The sequence below is a fragment of the Dermacentor variabilis genome, chromosome 5 (assembly GCF_050947875.1).
Source record: "Dermacentor variabilis isolate Ectoservices chromosome 5, ASM5094787v1, whole genome shotgun sequence".
NCBI classification, from domain to species: Eukaryota; Metazoa; Arthropoda; class Arachnida; order Ixodida; family Ixodidae; genus Dermacentor; species Dermacentor variabilis.
Genome location: NC_134572.1, coordinates 68,445,624 through 68,464,714, shown reverse-complemented (window position 1 = coordinate 68,464,714; position 19,091 = coordinate 68,445,624). Strand labels below are relative to the sequence as shown.

Genomic DNA, 19,091 nt, shown 5'->3' with positions numbered 1-19,091 from the left:
GTTGAAGGGTCTGCCCTAGCTTTCTCCTTGCGATAGGAACACACGGCGACGTCCACTCTTTGTGCGGCCAGTTGTTGCGGCTTGTTTCGTGGCAAAAGCGAATGGCGCGTCGGTAACGTCTTGCATCGTTGGATAGGAAAACAAACAAAAAAAAAAGCAATCTGAAAACTTGTTTGCCCGCTTCGCCTGGGCGTCGTTTCGGAGAAGCGCGGTTAGTTAGGCCTACCTCCCCTCTACGCTGTTTGTGTGGCTATGATCGTCAAGGTTGGGTGCTGCCGCCTCGGCTTTCTTCCTCTGTCGCCGTCGGCTAGGCTTTCCTTTCTATTTCTTTCTGTATTTTTAGCTACTTGTACTTCGTTCCCGTCAATGAGGTTGCCTTCTTTCAGCCTTCACTTCGCTCATTAGTTCGTCTCTCTCTACGGGCGACCCCGTTCTTTGTAGACATTTCTTTCCCTTCGTGTTACCATGCATAAATTAACCTTAGCTGTTGTGTGTGTGCGTCCTAACAGCAAGGCGATCGTGGATGTCTGCAAATGCCGGGACGCGGATTGAGGTCTGTTGCGCGGAACACGACTGTCCATTTAAGTTTCGCAACAAGTTCGTTTGGCATTTTACTATTGGCGGTACCAGAGTCCTTCAATGCTTAAAAGCATTGAAGGACTCGGGCGGTACTTATGCCGCTTGCGGTCGGGGTCAGCTTTTTGACCCAGATAAAGTGTGACTCAACAGATAGCGCAAAAGCAGCGCGCTTTCTGAACACTACGCTTCTCTGTTGGACAGCAGTGGGCAGTATCCACGTAGCAGCGCTATTTCATTCGTAGAGCTTGTGTTGCCAGCCGTACAGGTTCTTTTTTTTTTCTTTTACTGGCCTGTCCGTGGTCAGATGAAGTGGCTCCACCGTTCACTGTTCAGCCGATGACGATATTATCGACAATATATAAATATGCGCTCGAAGCGCAAATTTCTGAATATATTGAGGGCCTTATCTCGATCGTCTGGTATAAGAACACAGGCCCTCAATTTTCACTGTTGGTTGATTTCCTGGAGTTGCAAGGGAAAATAGTTGGGTGCGAAGTTGAGGCTGCTGTCAAGCGATAAACGTGTTCGTGGTATTATTCTCAGTACAGTATATATGTCTGAAAGTTACGAAACTTGCTGAGCACGCGGATTTACCAACTTTTTCTTCATTCGGCTTGCTAAAATAGCGGCAACATAAGAGAGTTTTAGTATAGCGTAAAACGCTTGCGTTAGCGTTAGCGTGCGTCGCAACGCTAACGCAAAGAAAGGCTGCACTGTGCGGCACAAAGTAGTGTTTTAGAATAGCGGAACGAAGAAAAGCGCTAACGTTAACGCAAGCAAATACAGCGCCATCTAGATGTAAAAACACAAAGTACTGGAAAGCCAAATCCACACGAAATGTCGAGCTTATCCAATGCCGAATCCGCAAGTGTGTCCCTAAGTCAAGCTTATCGAAAGCTACAGTCGCTGCGTTAATTACGCATGTAGGTGTTTGGTTGGAGTGTTGTTTTGTCGAGAGTCGCGAAACACACCGATTATTCTTGGCATGCCGCGATCGAGTGTTCTGTGGGACCCATATTACGTGTCCTTTTTAAGTTGGGATGACATAGACGCCCTCATGCTTCGGGAACGAGAGCGACCGCGCAGGTTCTACGTGTCCTCAAGATCCACTCAACATCGAAGCTATTCCGGAGGGGACGTTTCGCCGGCAGTTTCGCTTCCAGAAAGCGGATTTCCCACTTCTTTCAACTTTTTTGCAACGGGCGCCCATCTTGACGTCCGCCCGAATGGGTTCAAGGCGAAAATCTCCGTCAGGAGGTTCATATCGTCGTCGTGGATAAAACGCACACGCATTGTGACCACAGCACCGACCGCACTACTGTATTTTGCCACGGAAAACGTGACATGCATCGGCTTGACATGCGGCTTTACGCCAAGCGAACGAGCGAAACACACTTGGGCGCCATCTCGAGGCGGATACAGCAAACACATTTAGCAAACCCATAGAGTTGTTCTACTAACTCTATGAGCAAACCCTCTCGTTAAGCCTACTGCGCCGCTAATCGAGAACGTATAGCGTAAACAACGCCCATTTGTCACCTGTGCGCCACTGTCGAAGCATCATCACACAAATCTAAAGCAAACACGAGCATTAGTGGGGAACGAATGAGCCTAGCAGTGCAGGCAGACGACTCGATAGATCCGAAGCGGGCTGCTCTCACTTCGACTGGCGCCGCCATCTTGCCGTACGTAAGGCTCCCCTTGCGTGCGTTAGCGTTCACCGCTAAATCTCGAAAATAGCGTACGTACGTAACAGCTCCAGCAGCGTTTACGTATAGCGCATGCGCAGTATGGTGCACGCAACGCTAACGCTAACGCTAACTCTTTGCGTTTGCTGCTTTACGCTATACTAAAACTCTCTATAGTAAAAAAATAAGAAAGAAGGGAAATAGAAAACACTGTCTCTCTTACTTTGCTTCGAAACGTTTTCAAATTCGGTTTGATGTTCACTTGACGCAAACAATGTGAAACAGACGGAGGAGAAAAATAACTTGCTTATCTGATCCTTATCTCGTCAATTATAGCTTTAAAAAAAAAAGCGCTTGCTGCTTTCACGGAGCTTCTATCGTCTTTCATTGCTCCCGTTCTATCCTTAGATTGATTTGCCTCTGCAGGAAGCACCTTCTACTTATGTTTAAAAAAAAGGGGGGGAGGGGGGGCCGCGATTACTTTTTGCGGAAGCGTGCCGTCTCACGTATTCAAATTCGAACGGGCGTGCATGCTCGTTCCGCTGCTTAGCATCACAATGAGGTGCTGGATCGCGTGTCTCGAAAACCCGGCGAGATCGGCACGTCCGCACTGCGCCGACCTTGAGCGTGCGCAAGCGTGTGTGTGGCTGGCGGACGACGGTCAGCCTTTTTCCTCTTGCGTTCCGCACACCTGCACATTTGCGGCCCTCGTTTCTTGGGTTTCGTCTCCTTCTTTTAATCGTGTTGCGCTGAAGAGCGCCTATACTCGCCTTAATAGGAAACGGCGCACGTACGAGCGCTTGTTATCGTTTGCGATGAAAAAAGATTGCCGTACCTGCAGCGGTTGTGGAGCCTCTTCGTGGACGTTCTGCACATGCATTGCGCTTGATAAACCAGTAATCAACCGAGGTGGCGCAGTGACAGGCGTTGCAGTTGCGCGTACGAATCGGCGTATGCGCGTATGTTATGTGCACGTGTGTGCCTGCGTGTTACATTAGTCGTGCGTGTACGGCACAGTGTTTAACCCATGATCCCCCTCGTCTCAGAAAAGTGTCCCCCGGGTAGTTTTCTTTTACTGGTCTGTTTGAAGCCTCCCATTCGGATTTCATCGGCAGACGTTAGTACGTGCGTAACCGTGCGTGCGCGTGTGTGCGCGTGTGTTCGCGTGTGGATTTTCGTGGCAGTGGCTGAAACCCGATCCCCGCACTAACGAAAGCCTGATTACCGAGGCGTTGCTCTCAGCATCCATTGCGTCAAGCGACACACCTGCCTTACCCATGCGACTGCCTCGTTATACGCGGATCATTCCAGTAATTCTTTATCTCTTCCTTTCTTCCTTTCTCGCTGTGTTCAGTTGCAGGCATTGCCCCCCATGTGCTGCATTTTTTTCGTTTTTTTTTCTTTTACCTGCTCGCCTTTAAAATCCGCTCGCGCCGTTGCTGCTGGATGGCTGTGGCAGATGCAATCGGGCCGCATCGAGCAACGTTTTGTCGCATCGTTTGCGACTGTGTGGTCCACTGTTAAAGGGAACAATCCAGTTCGCCGTTCTCACTTTGCTGGCACTGCAGCTCCTATAGTTCCGGCTGAAGTTACGTCAACGCAGTCACGGCACAGATGCGTTTAAAAAGGGGCCAACCCCAAGTCGTCTGCCGCAAAGCCAGGTGTCTGTACCCTCGCCAGCGTGAAAACATCGCGCGTTCTCTCTATGCGCTCGCGTTGTCCCATCAGCCGTAAACCGCACTTTACCTCCGTACTTGGGTGTCCATCGGCGTTGGAATCCCGGATGAGAAAACGCAGTGAGAAAGGCTCTTCGGAAGGAAGAACCTCATGTGGCCAAAAAAATTAATTCGGAGTCACCCGCTACGGTGTGCCTCGTAATATCATATCTTGTTTTTCGCACGTAGAGCTCCACAATTTAATTTTGGCCCTTCGGAAGGTTTCCGATGTGCACGCTGACGATACAGCTTGCCCTTCCTCGAGTCCCATACTGCCCCGTGTAAGAGTAGCGGTTGCCGGAGCCTAATTAAACATTCTCGTCGCAATGCGTGTACTTTTTGATCGGCCGGTTTTCAGGTTCCGTGTAAGCTTTCGGGCGGACGCCGCGGGCGCACCTTCTGTCGTTCTCCTCCCTTTACCTCCGTTACCCAGCCGTACTATTGTTTTATGCAACGTGTACGTTGGGAGAAAAACCAGCCTTAACCCTGCAGCGAACTTTCTCGTATATAGCTTCGAGTCAGGGCAAGAAAAAAAAAATTATAAAGGGCGTACTGAACCGGTTTGTTCCGTGTCCTTTGAGCTGAATCTTGAGCCTATAATGGAAGATGACTCCAGCTATCTTGTTCTTAATCTTTGAGGCTACTCTTCTGGGCGAGGCGTTTTCGTTACTGCCAGGTGCTTCACATATTCGCTTATAATTATGTATAACATTCGCGTATTCCTGATGCCGTTACCTTGCGGGGCTTTTCCACATTTGCTTTTAGAGCGGTGACGAAGGGAGCCGTAAGTAGGGTAGCATTCACCGCAAGTATTGAAACTAGTGTGTTTGGGGGTGATTTCAACCTTTTAAGTTTGTCAGGAGCTGAGAGCGGCGGCGAGGAGAACTTGCTCTAACATGCCCTGTACTGGAGTCTTCTGCTTATCGTGCGCGAATTATACAAGTTCGCTTGGACATTTCTTCAAGTGTTACACATCGTTCTGCTTCAGCCAGGAAGGGCTTGAACGCGCGCCCTGTGTATTTCGCTTTAACGATATTCACACTTGAGCAGAGGTATGCGGACCGCAGGCTAGCATACATATATAACAAGCCCAGCTAAGAGCCCTTCTTCAATACATGTACTGTTCGTAATTCAGACTCGCAAACTGTCATTGGCGAGTGCATTGTTTAAGTTCGCAATGCCAAGCTGGAGCAGCAGTCCTCACTTTCATGTTGCATTCATAGGCGGAGTAGAAAATGGGCTTTGTCGCGGAGTCCGTATACTTTTTTCCAAGGGGAGTACATTCGTGAACGTGTACCACAATCGCGTCGCGCTTCGGTCATACTTGGTCCTTGTGCGACAAGAAAAATCAACATGTCAGCATCGCGTCGCGCTTCCTCTCGATTCTACGCAAGCTCTTCAGACGCTCCATTTCCGCTTGCCGTCCACAAATCTTTCTCCTGAAGCGACGGTGCTGACAGCGAGCATTCGTGCTTCGCTGGGCTGATCCCGACCACGCATGCATGCAGTGCCGCCGATGATAGTAGTGAAATTCGAGATCCGTTTCCTCCTCGCATTGTCGGCACCTACGCGAACGCGCCCATAGACCTGCACGCGAATGGTCGACGATGTCTACTAGACGCCAAAAGAAAAGGAAAAGGAAAGCCTTCACCAGAGCGCGCTAGTAGAATAGCGTGAGAACGAGCCGTCCGTCAACGCCGCCTGTTCCCGCCATGGCGCCCACTCATTTCTCTGTCTGGACTGCATGCGCGCGTGTTGGAATTAAAAACCTGCTGCTGCTGCTGACGCGGCATCTCGTCTGTTTACGACGGGCCTCGCTCGGTCCGTGTTGAGGTTAACCATGCTGTGCCTCGGGCTGCTCTTCAGGGGCCCTGTCCTCGCAACGGCCGGCACTTTTCGAGCTTGTCAGCGGCAGATCCGGCTTCGTCGCCCGCAGCCGCTCGAAGCGTTGTGAATGAAGCCGGTTTTCTCTACTTCTGTTCGTAATTTCTTCTCAGATGTAAGCGTCTGCGGTCTTCTGGAAGAGCGGGTGATTTCCCATTCGTAGAATGATTGTGCCTTCGTGTCGTGTTTCTTTTGTTATTCTCTTGCCGTAGCCGTCGGCATGCGCTGAAGGCTAGCCGTTATGCGATACGTCCCCCCCCCTCTCACTCCTCCATCTTCCAGCCTTAGGTGTTAGCAATCGTACGCCGCAAGCTAGCTGTGCACCTGCATTGTTCGGTTCCTTAGTTCCTCAAATATCTTGGTATCTTAAGGGCATTGCTAACATCAAAAACGGGCTCCTCTGATCAGTCTTATAGTTTAAAGTGAAGGAAATACTCAGTAGTTTGCATTCTTCTCATTCGGAAACTTCTTAACCGTGAAGCGTGTACTTGCGATTAAAACGCCCACGTGCCTTCGTAAGCATCAAGTTCGTAAGTTCGTAGGAGTCCTTGCGAAAGTTTCCGCGTGTGACAAGTAACACTCGGCTTTTTGGGGCGGCTGCGAACTAGCTGTCCGCGTCGCAGTTTAATCATTTATAGCGCGACGGCGTCCGTGTTCGTTTCGCATCGATCAACCTGTGGATACGCCGTTCGGTATATGACTCAAGCAGGCCGTTCCGACGTTCCCTGCATTGTACTCGTAATGTGAGCAAGATAAAGTCGTTGTTAAGAGGCGACATCTGCGGGAAGCGCGATATACACCCTCTGTAGCTGTATTTGCAAGTCGCACGCATACACGCCGCCCAGCGGGCCAAGTTGCACGCAGTGGCCCAAGCCGCTGCAACCGAGCTACCGCGCGCGTTCTAGCTCGACGTTGAGGACGCTCGCGCGCTTTTCGGTTGTGGCGGAGGCGCTCGAAATAACGGAGCCGAGTTTCTATCGTGGGGCCAGTCTGGGCCTAAGTTTAGAACGCTTTGGCTGTCCTTGCGGGTCGCGCTCTGTGGGACCCCCCCTCTCTGCCGTCGCTTCTTCTCCTTCTTTTCTGAGCTCACCAGACTGTGTGTAGTGCGTTTTGGCCGGGAAAACCCACCCAGTCGCGGCGTTAGTGTGTGTGTGTGTGTTCCCTTTGGTACCCAGCGTGGTGTATGACGTAAGCACCTTCTTTGCTACACTCCCGCCGCCCTCCAACCCCTTCTTCTCCCCACTCTTGCACACCAACCCTCCACTTCCCGCGGGACGCTGCTTGCGACTTGTTTCGTTGCTCGACGCGCGCTTCTATTCACCCACTTTTGAAACTGCTTTTGCCGACTGGGTGAGAGGGACGGGACGAAAAAAAAGTAGGGCAATGAATAACTCGTGGCACCGTATGCTCTCGTCATCGTCTAGCTTCCAGTCGTCATGCATGTTCCTTCAAAGTGACCCCCGCGGTGTGTCTGGTCCGCCTGCGTGCGCGGGGTTACCCAAGCAAACGTAAACCAGGCGCGCTTGGTTGTGTTGGTTTGCATGGCTAGACAAGCTTGGTTGCGGAAATAGAAAAAGAACGTTTTGTGGTAGGGGAATAAAAAGGGGGCAGGTTGATGAACCCTCTTTGGGCGTCTAGTCCTGGCTGCCAACTTGCTCCGTCTGGCGCGCATTTTCGGCATCATTGGCTACGTTATAGCCTGGTTCCGCATTATAACGTACATTGCCTGCAATAGTTATTTTGAAGATTAACGTGGAAAGCGATGACGTTAGATGTACATCCTGGGTATAAAATGAAATGCCTGTAGAAGTGCTTGAAAGTGGTTAGGCATATTCTTCTGCCATCGGCTTTCTTGAAAATTGACACCAATTTGATTTAGACCGTCGGGTCAACACGGACCATGAAAATCACCATGGAGATTCGTTCGAAATACCGCGAGTGGACGCGAAAATGTAGGGTGCATCCTCTACATGCCGACTTGTATATCGCGCGATGGTGTTGCACCTATGCATCTGTGCTTAGGCCCGGAAGAACGGTTTTTATGGCAATGAGCATGAGACGGTTACTTCCTCCGCGTGTATGAAGGTGTTGCATTCACCATCTAGCCGTTGTGTTTTTACAAAAAGGCTTTTCGTGTTCGTAACGTCAGGACTGAGTTGGAAAGCGATTATGACCTTGGGCTGTCTTTGAATCTGAGGAGGGTAATATAGTCGATGTCCTGCCACGTGTTTCCTTCTACTCGGCCTTTAAGTCCGGCCGCCCCTCCCCCCTTCCCCCTTTCCGGCTCGGTACTTGTAATTTGTGTCGCGAACCTGCCCTCTCGTTTCTGTGACATGTAAGCGTGCACTTCTCTCAGGCGCATTTGGAGTTCTCCTTCGTTTCAAACCGTTATAATTTCTGCAGAGAGCAGGTTGGCGACGAAGCGTTGGCATTCACTGTACGCCCCCTCGTTATGTAGTTGATGAGAGGTGGGTGAGGTTAGATGGGAACGAGCGCTGCGCAAAATTGACCGCTGACCTGGATGCACGCCGCAGTTAAGGGCTGGCACGGCCCTGTGACCTTTCCGGCTTCGACCTTGCGCAGTCTTCTCGACATATGATGGCCGAACCCGGCGCAGTAGTTTTTTTCGCTGCTGTGGCAGTGAATGGTTGCTCGTTCGGTGCAGCCATGGAAACAGTGAATAGCGAAACACTGTTTTTTTTTTTTTTCGCAGTTTACGCCCATTAGGCTTTTGTTTTCCAATGCTCGGTACATTTTTCGGAAACTCGTTGTGAGAGCATTCGCACATGTTCGCACGCCTATATGTCGGTCATCTTTTATGGCTAACGCTTTTTCTCCATACCCGGCTTACCAGAATGCTAAGCTTTGATATAGCTTAGATTGTGGGATACGTGGAGTGACAAGGAAAGACAGATGTTGTGCATTTTCTGCGGGTGGATTTAGTTGCGAGCACCGTGTAGCTACCGTTCTGAAGAGAAGGCTTTGGTCTTTTCTAGCGAGAAGAGACTAGCACTGTAGCGGCAAGTACAGACAATATCCGTTGGCTGGGTGTGAAAGGGGAACCATCGGTGTTATGATAAAATGCTATTGAAGATGATAAGCGTTAAGAAGCCGGTCAAGTATATGGGCAAACGCTATATGACGTTGTGAAAGTACACTGTCAGGTCCGTGACCGAGTGTATCAAGTAACAGACCTCGACGCTGGCCTATAATTGGCGATACATCATTAAAATTCTGCAAGAACTTACAATGGTTTGTGTCGCTTCATTCTTACATGTACACAATTTGTGTTTGAGATTTAGCAGCGTAACAGTTGCTCAATAATGCTCGAAACTTAGACGACCGAGGAAGTTGAATACCACTGAACATGTCGCGGTGTAGATGGCTAATGAAGCTTGTTTGATAACGTCATTTTCTAAATTAAGACGGGACAATTAAGGTGCGCCAGTGCCACTATCTCGCGCAAAGAGAAACGCACGAAACGACCTGGATACTGTAGCGGCATTGTGTGATTGTCACGGCAGTTTCTTTATTTTCTTCTTTTTTTTCCCCCCGAGGCGTCTCAATGTCGTAACACGAATGACCTTTACCTCGCACTTGAGATACATATGTCACTCTGCGAGCGTAGTGCTCGTTAAATACCTAGGGAAGCGCTCCCTGAATGACGAGAGGGGGTGTGACCTCTTGCGGCTACAGAAGGTTGTGTGGTACGGAACATGGGGTCATATACCGAGTATGTCGTAATAGGCGCCGTTGAAATATGACCGTTTCAGCCAGCTGTTGTGTGATCGTACTATCCGGCGCTCGCTCATGCAGCTGGTGATACGTGGCGCGGTTGGTTTACGACACTCCGGCCCTCCCTTGACATTCGTCTAAAGTACCGGCGGGAGGAAAAGGCAAGCATACGCGCTATAGTCTTTCTGCCATAGCTCCGCGCGGCACCACTTAAGCGCGCGTCAATTTCAGCCGTCGCCGAGTACATCTTTAGACTACAAATGCTTCGAAGAATATAGTGCGCTCTTAATTTATGAGGTTTTACTTGCCAAAATCACGATCTGATTATGAGGCGCCCCGTAGTGGGGCACTCCGGTTTCTGTTGTGTTAGGAAAGCAAGCACTGGGGCTAGGGAACTGCTCGTCGCCTTTTGGTCGTCTCGTAAGTCAGTATAGTCGCACTGTTCCACCGCACTTTTGCGCCTCGACGTACTGCTATGAAGGCAGAGTAGACGTCTCGCTTACCGTGCGCTGGTCTGGTCGCCTCTCGGCGGCTACTCCTCTTTGCCTCGGCGGCTAACCATCGTCCTTGTCGTCTCCTGGCTGTGACCGGCGAGCCTCCGTGTCCCGCATCCCGCGATGGCGTTGCCGCCGCCGGTGGGAGAACGACCCGCGGCTGCAGCTTTCGATAACGGACGCGTGCAAAGCGACGAGGAAAGGTTGGGGCCGGAACACGGTGGCCGGGAAGGCGGCCCGCTATCTCGCCGGCGTCCGGCGTCGAGCTCGCGAGCGGTCTCTGCCTGTACGGCGGTTTCTTCGTGTCGGGGCCCCAATCGCGGTGGGGGCATTCGGTTGGCCGAGTGGAAGTGCGTGTTTTCGGGGTGGCCTTGCCGTAAGAGAAAGTTGTCCGGTGCACGAGGACTTGAAAGCGCGAGAAGGAAAAAGAGAAACAAGAGGGTGAAGCGGGCTCGGTGCAAACAAGGTGGCAGTTAACACGTCCCCCCTTCCCTCCCACAACCCTCCCCCAAAGGCTTCCTCAGACGTAGGCTGTAACGGTACTTGTCGAGAGGAAAAATTCATCCGCCCCGCTGCGAAGAAGTCGGGGGCCCTCGACTTGGTCCGCGCGTTCGTTCCTTCGCTTGCGTCTGTGCGTCTGTGTGCGCGCGCCTACCGACTTCGTTTCGTGCATGGTGTTCGTGCGTGCGTACAGCCTTTTGCATTGGCTCTGTGTCGAGTCTCCCGCTGCGCGCGCCTGTTTGTGCGCGTCCGTGTGGGTGTGCGTTTGTGACGTCTTGCGCAGCAGCCGGCGTTGGGCGAGGAGCGCGTTGATTGTACGAGCGGCGTAGCGGTACGCACGCTGCTCCTGCGTCTGCGCGCACTGAGGTAGCGCTGCAGTTCGGTCGCCCGCGGTGCGTCCCAAGCGACCTGTGCTGCACCGCGCTAGCCGGCCTGCAGAAGTGCGGCGAGCGGCGCCGGATAAGTAACGTCCAGGCCCCTCCAGCCAGCGCTTCGCATCCAGTAGCGAGCCCCCGCGCTGAGGTCTCACGAGTAGCTGAACGAACTCTCGTCTTTGCCTTGGGCCACGTCCCCGAAGAGAATTCGTCATGGTGGTGAGTCTGTCTCTCTGTCTGCCCCCCGATCAGAGGCTTGTTTCTCCTCCTCCAGCGACCGCTGCCTTTTGGCGGTGATTTGTAACGTCCAAGGCGAATCCAGTCCGGAACAAGTGTTGTCTGCCCCCCCCCCCCCTTTCTTTTCTTAGACCACGGAGGGTGCGTTAAGGTTGGAAAGAGTCCTGCTGCCTTCAAGTACCGCATCATGTTGGAAAGCCGCGTAGCTATAGCTGCTGTCAGAGCATGTGAGGATTGCCAGATAGTCCATCTTCGATGATTTCCGTGCCACCTCGTGAAGCAGTGCTTTCTTGTCGCTAACGGTTGTACGTCTTTTCTCTTGTGCCGGAGAACCACTGCACCCTCTTTTACTCTGTGCGGGCTACTTTCGATCAGTCACCCGCGGTCACAGCAGGAAAGTATACCAGCATCGTTTCGGAGCATCGTTGGCAATAGGAACCGTTTGTTGCACCTTAAAAGGTGTCGATGTTTAGGCACACTGTGTGGGCTTCGACCGCGAGGTCATTTCTAACTGGATCAAGAGGCCATTTCTAACTATCGCATTGTCAAGCACTTTCGTTTATTTAATACAAATTTCTTGACGCGTGTTCCTGCAGTATGGTGCGCGTAGTTTTCCTAATTACTTTCGCAGTGCTTACCGTTCGTCTGGTGTAAGTTGCCGGGTGTACCGTGCTTTAAAACTGCGAAGAAAGTGTGCCATTGCTTAAAACGCCCTTTCAGTTTTTCTTTTTTTTTCTTTTCGAACGGCAGCACGCCGGATGCTTGCGAGAACAGCAGTTTTTTGTGTGTGTGTGTGTGTGTGTGTGTGTGTGTGTGTGTGTGTGTGTGTGTGTGTGTGTGTGTGTGTGTGTGTGTGTGTGTGTGTGTGTGTGTGTGTGTGTGTGTGTGTGTGTGTGTGTGTGTTTAAATATGGGGTTTCTAGGAAGGACGATGCACGTGTGATGTACTGCAGCCTAGCAAACAATAGCGCCCGGAAACGCTGCGAATCGCCACCTACATATTGTGTGCGTGACATTTCCTACATATAAAATTAAGAGATAACGCCAGAATCTCCATATATCCTGCAGCGGTTAACGATACAGCTCATGCACCTCTCCACTAGTATAATATGCCCATATAGCTTTGGTCGGTGGGCGTGGGCCTGAACCGGGACAGACGGTGACCTTCAGAGGGGGCACGTACTTTTGTCCCTTGTGACATTTACCTCGCTTTATGGTAGCAGGGTTATAAATAAGGAAGCGTATAGTTGTCCAGTGTTTTGAATATCCGTAAGGGACACAAGTAAAACAAGCTGCATGTCAGGATGGCAGGTAGTTTATCTATTTTTTCTTGAAGAGCTTGCAGCGCAGTAGACGGGGGCATGTACCAAAGGGCGCATTCCCTATCAACGTAACCTTTCTCTTTTTCTAACTAATGTTAGCAGGTGACAGTCAGTGCTTGATCCTCGTCTCCCTCTCGTCGCGCTTGTCGCAAGTTGCCACAGGGAAGTCATTGAACACCTCAAGTTGGCATTCAGAGCGTTGGTCGCGGTTATGCGGGTTCGATTCAGAGCATGCTGTGTCGGTATTCGGATTGTGGGGCGAAACGGAATAAGTTTTCGACCTCCACTATAAGTCAGTGAAATCCCGGCCACGGCGGCCGCATTTCGATGGGGGCGAAATGGGAAAACACCCGTGTACTTAGATTTAGGTGCACGTTAAAGAACCCCAGGTGGTCAAAATTTCCGGAGTCCTCCACTGCGGCGTGCCTCATAATCAGAAAGTGGTTTTGGCACGTAAAACCCCATAATTTAATTTAATTTTTTAATAAGTCAGTGATTCTGCAATACAATGATTCGGGACGGCTTCCGCGATAGCCATGCGTATTGTGGAACCTCAGGTGGAACCTATGGCTCGGGCTCCGAGGAAGTTTTCTTTATTATTATTACTATTTCTGGTGCCTCGCGTGCTGTTCAAACCTTTTTGAGCCATGGATAGGTATACCCTCGATCTGTCATTCAGCAGCGTTACTCCCTAATAGCTTTTGAGCGCAGCTGTTTATCCTACGGGCAACTCTGTGTGTGTACAGGCCCAGCAGCTGCGAGTTCCCGATAATGGCAATTGTTCGTTCGAGTCTGTCGTCACAGCGAGAGCGCTTCTGCGGTTATCTTGATCGTCCGCCCGTACATACCGGTCCCCTCGCTTTGCTTCCTGCTTGAAGCATAACGACTTTCAACTATTGCTATGCGCTTGCCGGATGAATTCCGGAAAAAAAAAAGCACTTGCGAGGAACTTTCCAGCCGCTGTGCAAAAGGCGCGCGTGTCGTTGCTTATATACTTGGTTAGATGGGCTCGCTCAGTGACTCGTGGGCGGGGGTTTTCCGTTTGTCGACTTATGTGCCTGACGCACGCAGTCTGGTTTATCATTTTTTCATTTGCGCAGAAATACTGGTTCGCTGTGTTCCACGGTTACAGGCTGTCGCTTATAGGCGCCCCGCGTCTGGCTCGGCGAATTCGTGTTGGATAATTTCGTAACGTGGCTGTGGCTTTGATTCCAGGATCACAGTGACCGTGTCATGACGGGCACCAGTTGCCAAATACGAAAAGCGGTGAAGCATATGTATAGTAAGCATTGGGACGGCCTGCTAGGAATCGCAAGCGCGAAACAGCAGCTCGGTTATTCAAACCTCTCCGCAGCGACAACGTTGTTCGTTGCCCACTTTGAAAAGAAAATAAAAATATTAAAAAATAAAAAAGTGTCAACACACCTTCAAACAAAGCGACCTTCAAGCAGAGCTGCGACGACATTCGGAGTCCTGGTACGTTATCTTGTACGCTTTCGAAAAGCTGACGTTTGGTTTCGCCTCATGCGATTGTCCAGGCCACGCAGACATCACGGCCTAGGTCAACCTAGGCCAATCGCTTGAGGCGAAACCGAACGTCGGCTTTTCGAATGCGTATACAAGATAGCGGCCGAGTTCGGTAGTCCCGTGATCTAGGGTATATACTGCCGCCAGTTGTTGAGCAAGAACTAATCAAGCACTTTGTAGATCATTGTGATCTTAATCTGCACCGTCCGATACCTTCAACACACATCAAGGTCGCGTCCCTGATCGCGTCCGGCTTTATCAGCGGGCCGTCAGCATCCGCGCAGATCATCAGGCTCCCGTCAGCAGGGGCAACGCGGCCGTTGAGGATCACTCCAGGGCAAGTGTGCCCGCTGCAGCTTGTGCACGCACAGGAGTCCACTTTAGCGCGCAATCTATGGCGTAGCTCATGCAGTCTCGTTATTTGGCGATCCTCATATATGCCGAGTTCTGCCTGTTTCTGAGCGGAGTCAAGAGTGAGTCTCTTTGAATGTGGATTATGGGACTGCATTATCGATCGATCAATTTCGTTGATGTATAGGTGGATCCTGTGCGCGTCTTCATTGACGACAACATTTCGACGACAACTCTTCTGTCACCCACGCTTTTGAAGGCGTGCAAAGTCCTCAGTCAACGCTATACGGTTCACCCGCCGTGATCGCTTATAGTGGCTGTGGTGTTGGGCTTCTAAGCACGAGGTTGCGGGATCAAATCCCGGCCACGGCGGCCGCGTTTCGCTGCGGGCTAAATGCGAAAATACCGGTGCACTAAGATTTAGGTACACGTCACCTGGTGGTCCAAATTGTTCCGGCGCCCCCCCTCCCCTACTACTGCGTGCCTCGTAATCAAATCGGGGTTTTTTGCACGTAAAGCCCCATAGTTTAACGCTCTAAACCGTACCACGTGACGTTCCGTCTCTCGCGCGTCCGCGCGCAGCACTGCTGCTCCGTGTAGTCGTCACTCCCAACTCGCGTGGCTCTCAAGTGGTCGCTCGCTTCGGAAGCCCGAGCATCCTTTGCTTTCCAGATTGCGACTGGCGATAAAAACTAGGCCAGAGTCTAGCGCGTCAATCTCACGACCTGCTGCGAGGGACTTTTCCATTGTGCTTTCCGCTAAGAGGCGCGCTACCTGCGCGGAGTCTCCGCGCGAGAAGCTGCTGTCGTGTGACGATAACGTGCGTGCGTGCGGCGTCGTTGCACAAACGCCATTGGCCTGGTATGTTGTTCGTAACCTCGTTTTGCCGGCGGTGCCCTGACGTCACTGTTACTGTTAAGTGCGCGGCTGGCGAAAGATTTAGCGCAAGTTTGAAATATTCGATTGGTCTTTACTGTGGGAAATGGTCCCAACTTCGTGGTCTCGGAATGGAATCGTAGCGATTTGATGGCTCAAAACGATCCCCGAGACAACGATTATTCTGTACGATCGAAGCAGTGACTGTTTCAAGTTCAATTTATCGAGGTTCTTATCGCAAGGGAATTCGTGGTCTAACACGATTCGTTCCACTTCTTTGGCGTAAGGGGGAAAACAGTTGAGATCTCTTAGTTGTGTTTGGCCGCACTGACAAAGCGTGTTGTGCGCTATTTGATGTGCCAATAAAGATAGCAATGAAGGAGTTATATTTTTGCAGCTCTAACGTCCGAGTCTTGTCGCCAGAACCGTTCAGAGGCAGACCATGCGGTTACCATAAGCAATGCACAGATTCAGGTTTGGCCTATTCAGTTGAGGTACACGTATACTACTTTACACCAGCCACCTTGTAGAATATCAACACAGCGTGCCGGCCGCTTATACGTACAGAGTGGATCTGTTTGAGAAAGTGTGTCGATTAGTTTCACGGCGCAGTTGTTCTTTCAAGATTGAGTACTGGTGAAACGAGCGCGTCTAGGTTGCCTACTGGGATTTCACCTTGTACCCCTCAGGAGGGAGCCGGGAACTCCGCGCTTGCCAAATTTCGCGTCAGCCTTGTATCTCTCGAGACGAAGAAGAGTTGCGTAACCGTCGTTGACCCTATCTCCGCGCTTCTTTCTTTAAACTTCTCGCTGGTGAGCGCGTACAAGCTGCACGGCAAAGTACGAGCTGAAAAAAAGAAAAAACACCGCCGAAGCTAATTACATATTCTCGTCAATGGGAGGGGGGGGGGGCGCCTTGGGATTTTTGCGCAACCTCTATGGCTTATCATTCCTGTACGTTGTCCTTCAGTGCACCGGCCCACAAGGGCGTGGTTGTGCGGCAGCGCAGAGGTCACACAAAGGTCACAAACTATTTAAAATGTAGCCGTCTTTTGTTTTCTTGCTCAGTACTTTGTCTAGCTACCTCTCTTTAATTGCCTCTTCGTTTCTGATTCTCGCTGTCTTGCATTTATAACGTGGTTTCTCCCCTCCATGCCTGTTCCTTTCTTAAGCTGCCTCTATTTTCCTTAATCGCGCCCCTCTCCCCCTTTTCTCCTTTTTCTCGCGTTCATTGACGCCGCGCTTCACGCGAGCTCTTTAACGTCGCTCGATTAATCCCCATCTCCGAGTTCTTAATTACAGTGCGGAAACGTTCTTGCCTGCTTTTCCCTCTACCTTTCCCTCTGAACTTTTACAGACTTCCATGCCAGTCTCCTTCCTTCGTTTCTCGTACATACTCGATGTCGGCAGCGCTTTCGCTTTGCGCCCGCATACACTCGCTTCGCCGCTGTCGAGTTATGGTCTGTGCCGGTTGCGGACGATTTCGAAGGCGCGTCGGAGTTACGCCTGTGCTTGACGACCAGAGCGTTGTACGTATTAAGGTTGTTTCCTAAGCATTGACGTCGTCGCTCAGGCGGCCCAAGCAGTTTTCTTTACAAGTGCGTTTTAACCTCACGTTGCGATTATAGAAAGCTCAAGACGGCGGCCGCACGTCGAGACTAACACGCGATGTATATAGTTAAGAGCGCGCTAAACGCGGTAGATATAAGCTTTGGCTACGTCTTGCTGCTGTTCAGTTACTAAGCACGACCGCATCTATGTTTGCGATTATCGTTACTAAGGGCATAGAGTAAAACCTGATTTGAATGAACTTCAAGAGACGTCCGTAATCATTTTGTCCAAGTGTGAGCTCATAGCTAGTTATCGGCGCAGGGGTCATCGCCATTCCTGAATCCGAAAGATGCGTCCAAGTGATCGACGAAGCGCGGTCACTGTCATGATTACCGTCAGGTGTACCGTGTAACTAAACGTCACAGCTGTGGGCCGTGGCTGCTGCTCTGCTTAACCATGCACTCCTACGCACGTTAGCAGACGTCATGAAATCGCCCATACAAGAGAGAGCGCACCCAGGTGCCAGACAAAACCGACGCGAGCTCTCAAACTGCGACCAATGTATACGGGCGTGGCTCCCAAGGTGGCTGTTCGGTCGTCTTGAGAGATACGACGATGGCTCCCCTCCGCCAACTCCTCCTCGCTCTTTGACTCCGGCGACGACGAAGACGACGACAGCTACTTGCCGCGCTTTGATGGATCGGTGCACACTGGGCGAATAATGCACAATGGGTCTTCGCTGTACCGCTGCTGCTTCTGCCACACGCGGTGACAGGGCGGCAGCGATGTCGACCGCACACTTTCGCTCTGGAAGGCACCCGCTGCTCTGTTTAAAGAGGAGTGCACACAGCTCCCTGCGCCGAGTGTTCGCGCCGCTGCCGAGGCCGTCGCTGTCTTACCGCGTTGTTTCGTCTTCTTTGCCCCGGTACTGCTCGGGGATCAGTGCTTTCGACGTCGTGCGCCCGGCAAACGCTGTCTCGCGTTGGGAACTTCTTCGGGGTGACACTGACTGAATGGGCGGCCTCACCTCATTAGGGTTATGGTCCCATCCCGCCCCTACCAGCAGGCGTCTGTATACTCTTGAACAATGAGTATATGTCTCTCCCTGTCGCCGCAGTTAAGCGTCGGTGTTTCGCAAGCGATTCCTTTCTTTTTTTTCGGTGGCTTCCTCCTTGCAAACGTGGCAGCCTGCAAAATTCTTTCATTGGAAGAAGAAAAAGCAACACAAATTAGCTTTAAAAAAGATTCCGACGATTACGATACTCCATAATGCGAAATTTGAGCGCACATGTTTCATTTTCATTTCGCGATTTATTGGCTGACTGCCTCACTAACCGTGACTCGTGTGCGCGATCCACAGGAGCCACCGCAGGCAGACCTCCGCTCATGCAGCGCTTTGTTTCCATACAGACGACGCGCGCTACTGTGGCTCCATCTCGTAGCCATCGTCGCCGCAAAGCCCGTCGTGCACGGCACTACGCTTTTCTTAATAAATAATAATATTTGGTGTTTTACGTGCCAAAATCGCAATCTGATTATGAGGCACGCCGTAGTGGAGGACTCCGGAAATTTTGACCACCTGGGGTTCTTTAACGTGCACCTAAATCTAAGCACACGGGTGTTTTCGCATTTCGCCCCCATCGAAATGCGGCCGCCGTGGCCGGGATTCGATCCCGTGACCTCGTGCTCAGCAGCCCAACACCATAGCCACTGAGCAACCACGGCGGGTGCACGCTTTTTTTCTCACGCTTTCGCCATACTCTGCTTTCCGCCTCATGCATGGTTCCGCTGCATCCTCCTCCGTTTTCCTGCTCTCTTCGATATCGCTTTTTTCATCTCCCGCTGCGCTCTGCGTTCGTTTTTCATCTTTCGTTTTGCTCGTTCGCTTGGTTACGAGGGACAGCACCAACGCTCGCCGCAGGAACTACGGGCATTAATATGGGCCGCAATATGGGCATGAAGCGCCGACGCGCCGTAAATTAGTAAGCGTTTTGCAAAGGATAGCGGATATATAGCTTACGTCGCTGTACAATTTTATCTGTTTTGAAGAGCGCGAAATTCTGTGCGAGGGAGTCAGCAATCAGCTTTAGCTGACTTTATGTCCGCGAGTACCCAATGCCCTCAGGCAGCGTTCACATCCAGTTCAGCGTACATTCGCTGACGTCTCCGTGACTACAATCGTGGTTATATCGCATCTCGGCGAAATCGCTCTGCGTGCCAAAAAAAGATTAAAAAATCTGCGATCCGAACATTTGCCCC

The 19,091-nt window shown here is 51.3% G+C and overlaps 2 protein-coding genes across 6 annotated transcripts in view; one reads left to right on the top strand and one right to left on the bottom strand.

The window, feature by feature from the left end:
• The window catches only part of LOC142582750 (uncharacterized), a 140,407-nt gene extending 129,394 nt beyond the window's left edge, over positions 1-11,013 (bottom strand). For 2 of the 4 annotated variants that reach the window (XR_012828476.1, XM_075692767.1), the window contains exon 1: positions 10,105-10,561. The gene's annotated coding sequence lies outside the window, so the exon portion shown is untranslated. Of the gene's footprint in view, positions 1-10,104 lie in introns of all 4 variants that reach the window. The other 2 variants (XR_012828477.1, XM_075692768.1) reach the window with 2 other exon arrangements.
• Atpalpha (sodium/potassium-transporting ATPase subunit alpha) overlaps positions 1-19,091 on the top strand; it is a 158,842-nt gene that overhangs the window by 87,755 nt on the left and 51,996 nt on the right. The window contains exon 1 of one of the 2 annotated variants that reach the window (XM_075692766.1): positions 11,011-11,189. The exons of the other annotated variant lie outside the window; for it this stretch is intronic. Within the exon in view, the coding sequence (XP_075548881.1) occupies positions 11,184-11,189 (6 nt within the window). The 5' untranslated portion in view covers positions 11,011-11,183. Of the gene's footprint in view, positions 1-11,010; positions 11,190-19,091 lie in introns of those variants that run through there. 2 annotated transcript variants of the gene reach the window in all.